The sequence below is a fragment of the Abramis brama genome, assembly GCF_963993115.1.
Source record: "Abramis brama genome assembly, chromosome: 6".
In the NCBI taxonomy this organism is placed as follows: domain Eukaryota; kingdom Metazoa; phylum Chordata; class Actinopteri; order Cypriniformes; family Leuciscidae; genus Abramis; species Abramis brama.
This window is the reverse complement of record NC_139968.1, coordinates 8,185,170-8,194,262: the sequence shown is the minus strand read 5'-3', so window position 1 is coordinate 8,194,262 and position 9,093 is coordinate 8,185,170. Positions and strand designations below refer to the sequence as shown.

Below are 9,093 nucleotides of genomic sequence, written 5' to 3'. Positions count from 1 at the left end.
TTTGTTTTGTGCAATTGTCTATTACAATATGTGCAGCACATTGGACAACCTCGGTTGGGATAAATGGTGCTATATAAAAAAATTTGACATACTGACCCTTTGTCAGAAACTCATCAGAGTTTCTTGAAGCAGTCATTCTATCATAACTTACTACAATTATTACCTAGGTAGTTTTGAAAATAAACATCCTACAACATGCATTTATACTGATTATTCAGTTGGATTACAAAAACCAATAAAAACAAATACAGAACTTAACATTGGCAGAAAATCTTCATTACAGACCATTTAATTTAATAAATGGCAACATTTTTACAGGTTCAGTGATCATATACACTTAACAGCACAAATTTTCAGGTAGTTCATTTATACCACTGTATTTTTGCCGTACCAGGACAGCCAAATTACAAAAATGGTGATGAAACTCACTGAGAGAAAGATAATATACATCCCAAAAAGGAAGCGGTCAATGACTTCACCCAAATGTACCCACTCCTCTGCGCTCTCATCAGTTTTAAAATGTTTATCGACCTGCTGACGGATGGATAGTAACTCGTGGCTTATCTTCCTCAGTTCCTGAAGAGAAGGAGTTGTGTTGTGGACCGCTTCACTCAGAGGGGTGTCAACTACAGGATCACAGCATTTGGTCTCAGTTTTGTGCTCTACAGGTACAAGAGAAGTTGTTGAAATAAATACATTTTTATACATGAATGGAATACTCATATGGCTCGTTTCCACCGAGTGGTACAGTACAGTACAGTATGATTCGGGACGGTAAACCCTGATCTGGCTAGCGTTTCCACCACTAACAGTACCCTTACTTGATAGGCGTGATGTAGCCTATGCCGGAAAGAAGCAATCGACGTCATTTTCGCGCGAAGAAGAAATCGATATAGTACACAACAATGGATGACATACAGCAGATCTTATTCTTGCTTCTCGCCATGTGGCTGTTTGTCACAAGAAGACAAGCGCAGACAATAGGCGTTTCTCAATACCAAGTACGGAAAGTTCGGACTTGCCAAGTCCGACTCAGGAGAAGGACTCCCGAGGACGCGAGTCCGGTAATTCTGCAAATGGAGCTTCTTGAAAGCGTCACTCAGCTCGTTCTGCTACTCCAGGTTATCTCTGTATGTATATTGGTCTCAGTTTTGTGCTCTACAGGTTTTGTGCTCTACATGTTCTGTCTCTGTTGTAATCTTTTTGTAGCAATCTCTTTTCATCCAAAACGAATTTCTCCTCGGGGAGACAAATAAAGATACTTTGACTATATTTTAGGCAACAAAATGGAATATGTTATAAAACACAAATGTGGTTCAGGCAACACGTATTAATTATATTCACTCCATGCATAACGTTAGCCTATTTATAACAAAACAAAATATAAAACACAACCCTGCCTCTTTTCGTTTAAATTTTAAAAAATTAAACATCTTAATATGGTCCAGGCAATATGTGCATTTGTACTAAACAAAAAATGTTGCAGTAAACAACCTAACAGTGATCATCTTCACTGTAATAAAATTAAGAATGACAAAACTCAACCTTGTCTCTTTTTGTTAAATTTCAGTTTAGTCATTATAAAAGTATAAGTAAAAGGTACAAGAAGCTATACAATAAGAAATAAAGCAAACAATTCAGTCAAACATACAAAGTCAGCGCTCTAGTCTAACGTTACAGCGGTAAAGTTAAATAGCCTAAAAATATAAAGTTATGAAACTTCACTCAGCCCTCAGCCAAAATGATTGGCCAGGGAACAAATTATAAATTCACAAGACCAAAGATCGCCCGTTAAGTCTATACAAGATGAATTATATCTCATGTTTAACCACTGCATAGATGTCAGAGTCAGCGGCAAACGTCAGAACGACTAGCCGAGGAAAGGCTGTTCCAGGCGGGGTACATGAGCGCAGAGCGCCCGGTGATCACCTGGAATGGATCTCAAAACCTGGATCAAATTTTAATAAATCCTTATAAATAAACCACAGATTTGAGCTTTAAACAACTACATTCTCGCCTGAAAAACTCCAGTTCGTGACATAATAACAGTAGTATTATATTTCAACTGTATATTAAAAAATGACAATTCTTATGTTGTCATTCCCCTTGTAGCACGCGCAAGTGACGATACTCTGTCAACCAATCAACGTTCTGCAGTGAGTCTAGCTCCACCCTTTAGGTACCGTACCACTGTGCTAGGCGCTCCAACAGAAGGGTACCGGAAAAGTAGTACGTTACGGTTCGGATTTTGGTACCATTCACAACTTTTGACAGTGGAAATGGAAATAATTGCGTACTGCTCGGTGGAAACGAGCCATTAATGACATTTGGAAATGATTAGTTCAAAACAATTGAATAAAACTTTAGCCTGCGGTGTCACCACAGCGGATCATCCATACATTTATCCGGCAGGTTTTAATTTGATAAACAACACTAGACAGACATTTAATTTTGCATGTAAGACTCACCTACAGGACCACAGTTTTGGTCACTGGGTTTCTTGCTTAAAAAAACAAGTTTAGCAAGGTAGTTGAGGAAAAGCACCTTGGCCCATCGAGGTAACGGTCCATAGTTACTGGAGCCACACTGAATATTTATGATAATAATTGTCTCCAGAAGACTGGCCACCATCAGTGCCAAGCAGAGAGAGAAAAACACATCTGGAAAGAGATTGAATATAAAAGAGAGGAAATGTAATGTTTCAAAAATAAGCTAAAACTTTACAATATTAATGCCGGTTGGCAAGAGAGGAAAATATGCTTTAAAACTATCATAACCAGCAATGACTGTAACAAGTGACAAGACATTTTTGGGCCAGATTAATAAAACAGCGCATCCCATAAAAGCACAGATGGGAGTGGAAAGTTTGGCCGGCGATCTACTACTGACAATGTGCAAATTGAAGATGCAGCCAGCTCATTTCCATAATGACCATCACAATCTACCAAGAGCAGCGCAAATTAGTGTAGGGTCGCAGCGAATTAAAAATAACGTGGCTTGGTAATCGATATGCTCAATTAATGTCTTCCTCTGGCATTCCAAATAAATTAACACAAGTAGAGAAAATTCTTGCAAGCAGTAATTACGGGGCCACGCCCTTTATATGGCTATATTTGGACATAGGATTGTAATAGGAAATGTTATGAACATTCAACAATTCAAATGGATAAATCTTGCTACACACCGGATTTGATCCAACAAACTTTAAACTTTATGACATGCAATTACAAACTAACCCCAAACTTATCTTGAGCATTTTTCTTACAGAGCAGCCAGAATAAGTACTTGACTCTGGAAGCTTGTCACATGCCTGGTTATGAAAAAGTGTATCGCTGCAATAAAAAGCTCCTATACAAACTTATGAGAGGTAAGGTGTTTCCTGTGACGGGCAGCAGGTCGTTCATTAGCAGCAGGAACACAGTGTAACCCAAGATGAGGGTCATTTTGAAGGAAGCTCGATCCACATTCTGAGGTGGCAGAAGAAAGCTGAATAGATCTACAGCAATGAGGAAACAGCTGGGAATCAGGAGGTTCACCACGTACATGGTGGGTCGACGCCTGAGAACGATCTGAATCATAAAATATAAAATCTGTAATACATTTTTTTCCTAATTTTTCCTTATCCAAGTTATAGAAATTTAACTTCTGTGTGTTCATACATAGTAAATGAGTGCATCAAAATTATTGTTTAGCTCTTCAGGAAGTAATGCAGGTTTTTCAGCTAATATGGTGACTAGCTCCCACTCTCCTTTAGTTTTCATTGCATCTAGGGAATTTTTAAGTGTTATCTCCACTGGTTCAGCAAAAGACAATTGAACATCCGTCGCTGTAGAGAAGACCAAACAATGAGAGATGACAGGGTCACAAATGTTGTAGTTATAACTGAAAATCTACCCTCCAGTCAAGCCAACTTACCAAAGAGCTTGTATGAATTAAAAGTAAATGAACATTTCTGAACATCAAAAGGAAAGGTGTAGATGTCCATGTTGCAGGAACTGATCACATGAATTGGAAGATCATCCATTACATGACCAGTATGCTTGACATAGAGGTAATATGTGTCTGGGACTTTATTTTCATCCATGCTTTAGAGTAAAAAAAAAACAAAAAAACAAAAAAAAAAACAGCAGCATTAGAAAAGGGTAGTATGCAAATGTTGCAGGGCATTCCTTCTATTATCCATCACATTTATTAAAGCTTTTGAGTATGCTTTTTAGTCAAATGTACCAAAGTGCAAAAAGTCTTGTAACATTTCATGATATGCAGGAGAAAGATTTCAGATTTACTTGCAATAATCAGCATTGACATACTGTACAGTAAATCAAATATAATAGCTTGATACTTCTGAACTCACAATTCATTGATGACAACATCAGGCCTCCACAGTTGTTTTCTTGGCAGTGAGATTCTGTCTGTTCCACATTCAACAGGATCCCAACTCAAACCTTCAATATTCCACAACTACAAAACAAAATATCATTATAAGAAAGGCTGCACGAAATAGTGAGGGATCTCACTTCTTTAAATGGCTAAAAAAAAAGCTGCAGAAGGTCTTACCAAATACGTCCAAATGTACGAATTAAATAATTGAGCTTTTTCATCCTGAAAAAAAAAAAAAGAATGTACATAATTTTTTTATTTAAGCGGCTCACTCTTTTGTCTTAACTCCCACACATTTGATTGCCAGTGATATTAAATAAACTTACCACATCTAAAATTCCATACAGAGTGAAGCTTAAACTGATGTTTGTGGGAGTTTTCGGGTAAATAACTGGCCTCACTTCAGTTCTGCCAAATATGCTCTCCTTCAGGGCTGTTAAAAGAGCATCTGTAGTCGGTTCGGAGCAGTTAATAGTCCCTGCAGGTTTCATTAATAGTGCTGTAAGAATAAATTAATATATTAAACGAAATAACAAGAGGTAGTCATGAAAAACATTTTATGCAAGTGTTTTCAGTTCAGTGAAATAAGTAAAATATCAATTGAACATCTTTTTGTCTGAATCTGAGACCGGAACTTGGACAAACATCATTTTATTTAATGTTTCATATAATGCTTGGCAGATCATCAACTGATCACTTAAATTTCTCACTTAACATTTATTATTTATTCACCCAAAATAAAATAAAAATTCTGTCATCAAAATGAGCCAAGGGTTAGCAAATGATGACAGAATTTTCAGTTTTGTATGAACAATTCCTTTAACTTTACATATGATTCATGTATTTTCATGCATACATTATTACAATCTACACAAGCAACAACAGTATGTAACCATTAAGCATTACATAACTTTGTTAATTACCTTGTTAATTAAAGCTTTTTTAACTAAAGTGATGTGGAAATGATTTGATGTGTGTGCAGCTGTATTATTTTTAATGAAAATATAATTTCTTCTTACACTGCAACAGGAGACTGTAGATAATGATGAGCCGGCATTGTGGAAGACTAGCTGTGTATTCAGCAGCCTGTAATGATGGTAAAGTAAAGTTATTTGTTGGATTATCAAGTTCTTTTTACCACATCTAATAAAAACAAAAATGGCAAGGTGTGATGATTTATTTATTTTTTTTACCTGAAATGTCACTGTATATTTGCCATTATAATGTTGCTTTTATAAAATGTGATGAGAATTTTTTAATACAGAATTTTTGAAGATTTGTGAATATTAGATGTCTAGTAATAGACATTTGAACTCAATGAGTAGCATTTTACACTACAGTGTACATATTACATGTGATGTGCAACATGTTCAAATATCATAAACATCTAAATGTGTAAACTGCTTTTGGAAATGATTACATATTAAATACATTAAACATATTCATTACATATGTAATGGCACCACAATACAGACGATGAACCACATTATATTATTAATCACTATTGAATACATTTTTCATACACATAAACCTGACATTTACACAATTTTATGTTTTAAAAAAACATTTTTAAGACAATGTCTTACCCATGATCTTGAGAGCAAAGCTACAGCCATCACCTTCTCAAGAATGTGAAAACAGTTGGCAATGAGTATGCTATAAAATTAAATGTATTATTAAACTTACAGTTTTATGTCTGTGAGTCTGTGATTTAAATACAGTGTCAAACTATATACCAACACTGATTTGCCTAGATATTTGTGTGCATGCCATGAGTCTGAGAAGCCAACAATATGCAAAGCAAAACATATGTCGTGTAAATCCCACTTTACAAATATGGTGGTTTCTGTGGTGCTTCCATATGAAGGCAAAGGGAATAACTGATAATAAGGATTTATTTACACATTTTATTAAAACAATAAAGAACGAATCAGTTATAAGTTTTCTCCTATACAGCAACTCACAATAGATCCATAAAATACACCAAAACACAACATAAATTCACAAAAGATACATTTTATTCGCTCGTTGTAATCCAAATCTTTACAATCCACAGGATTGCGAGGAACAGATCCAAATTCAGCCCTTTATCCAGCAATCTTTGGCTGTGACTGTAAACGTAAAATCCCACGCTTGATATGATGAATTCATATTCAAAAATTGCCCCCTCAAAAAGCGTTGTGACATGTTTTTTGGCAGTGATATCAGACGCTCATTGGCTCTCGCCTACTTCGTCACATATTGCGACATGTCGATGTACATAAAAAATTGGGAAATGCGCGCCTTCATGGTGGGAAGCAGGATTAACATTTTCATGGATTAATAACTTCAATTCTGATCTGTACCTCATACAAAATTATTATATACCACCAGAGAGGACTGCGACTGCAACGCATTGTCATTTGAAGTACTTTTGGTAATTTTTGTGACATTTTCGCAACAAATAAATTATTTGATTACACTTGTCTGTCAAGGCTCAGGTTTGATCTATCTCTTTTCTCCTGCATGTGTCTTTGTTTTTATTTTCGTTTGCACGTGCCGGCCCCACTTAACTAATCGCGTTTCGCACGTTGTGCATGAGCTCGCAGCTGTTTGTTTCTTTTCTTTTCGTTCGAGTGGGCCGGATCGCGTTTAGCAATCAGCGCGGTTGTGCTCGCATTTGCAGCTGTTTGTTGATTTCTCATCTATTCTCTCCTTATTTAAACCACATGTTTTCACTTTTTCTTTGCCATTGTGTTTTGTCTTTACAAGGGTCTCATGTTTTGGTTCATCAGTTATCGGTCTTGTTGTGTTTTTTTCCCCCTGCCCAGTTATTGCCTTTGATGCCTTTGAGGACTGTCTGTGCTCAAACTGAATTTGCTCATCAGGATTTTGGACTCTTGCTCTGGATTGTTATTTATATCCCTGGATCCTTCTAAGTTTGATTGGTTGAGCTATCATCTTTAATGACCCTCGCCTGTCTCTGACTATTGCAGCCGCTCGCCTGGTATCTGACCACTGCCTGGACTTTGACCTTTCCTTCCATTGTGCCCTTGGATTGCTGATCTAGAATTTGGCAGCTAACCCCGGGCGATACAATGGCCGCTGCTATTACTGCTTTGCATGCTCATTTTACACCCAAGTTGAACGTGGTTATGGAGAGACACACAAGGTAACTTGTAAAAATTCAACTCACACAGTGCATGAAGTAGTAATGCCTGAGTACACGCTACTGTTACTGCAAGATAAGGATGTAAGCGCTAAACTCAACTGTACTGTTCAAGTCGAAGCCAGTGTGGTTCACAGGCCTGTTACACTGACTGTTGATACTGGAGCTTCTGTCTCAGTTCTGCCAAAGAGCATGTATGATGATTACTTTGGGGAAGTACCTCTACAGTCACCTGCAGCATGCTTAGTCACTTACTCGCGTACTCCAATTCATGTAATCGGCTGCTTGCGCGCAACTGTAGTAAAAGACTGCCGCAAATGCTCAGTGAACTTCTATGTAGTGGATAAAGGAACTGCATTAATGGGCATGGATCTCATAACAGCTCTTAAAGTGTGCATTAAAGGAGATAAAATCCTGCCAGATCCTGCTACAACCTGCACATCTTGCTCTTCAGAACCAGTGTTACAGCTTTCTACTCAAGTGGACTCACCCTCAGTTGGCTGTGTTGCAGGGTTTATGCATAAAGTCAAAGTGTCAGATTCAGACGTGCCAGTTAGACAGAAATTACGACACCTTCCCTTTTCTGTGAGAAAAGCCGTGTCCGCTGAGTTGGACAGACTACTTTCTGCTGGAGTTATAGAGCGAATTGATGCATCTCCATGGGTGTCACTGATTGTGGTTACAATGAAAAAGACTGGTGGCATAAGAATGTGTGTAGATCTCAGGGAACCGAATAAGGCTGTAATAATAGATAGTTACCCCCTGCCTCACATGGAGGAATTATTGACTGCTTTAGCTGGATCTACAATCTTCTCCACAATCGATCTGGAGAGTGCATATCATCAAGTGCCTTTACATCCTGAGAGCCGTGATTTAACAGCGTTTATCACGCATGAAGGACTGTTCCGGTTTTGCAGGGTACCGTACGGTTTGGCTTCAGCACCGTCGGTATTCCAAAAGATGATGGAGTGCATACTCAAAGGTGTACCAAATGTGCAGAATTACCTCGATGACGTCATTTGCTTTGGACGCACAGCAGCGGAACACGATGTTGCGCTGAACACAGTACTGAGCTGACTAAAGGAGGCGGGGTTACGGTTGAATGAACAAAAGTGTCAAATTAGGCAAAAGAGCCTGCGTTTTTTGGGACACTTGGTTACAGCACAAGGAGTTCAGCCAGATACTGAGCACTTACAGGCAATCGTACAAGCTCCAGCTCCTAAGGATGCACCAGCCCTACGTTCGTTCCTGGGTATGCTCTCATGGTATAATAAATTTATACCCAATTATGCTACCGTAGTTGAACCCTTACGTGTATGCATCCGCCAAGAGGGACCATTTCAGTGGAGTGAGGAAACGGAGAACTGCTTTGTCACTGTGAAGCAATTGTTGGTTGCAAGTCCAGCATTAGCATTGTATGACCCTAATTTACCATCCATAATCTCTACAGATGCATCAGATTATGGTCTTGGTGCAGTGTTCACCCAGATTCACCCAGATAACACAAAGCGGACAGTCGCTTTTGCCTCCAGATCCTTAACTCAGACTGAGAGGAAGTATGCAAC

General features: G+C 38.1%; 1 protein-coding gene across 1 annotated transcript; it reads right to left on the bottom strand.

The window, feature by feature from the left end:
• Nucleotides 1-257: 257 nt before the first annotated feature.
• Nucleotides 258-7,405, bottom strand: LOC311085837 (5-hydroxytryptamine receptor 3A-like; the record flags this gene model as incomplete). Its single annotated transcript, XM_084118457.1, has 7 exons — nucleotides 258-662; nucleotides 2,469-2,660; nucleotides 3,359-3,569; nucleotides 3,660-3,826; nucleotides 3,916-4,085; nucleotides 4,355-4,461; nucleotides 7,376-7,405. The coding sequence occupies 7 exons, from the start codon at nucleotides 7,403-7,405 to the stop codon at nucleotides 367-369; spliced, it is 1,173 nt and encodes a 390-aa protein (XP_083974583.1). The 3' UTR covers nucleotides 258-366.
• Between the last annotated feature and the right edge of the window lie 1,688 nt (nucleotides 7,406-9,093).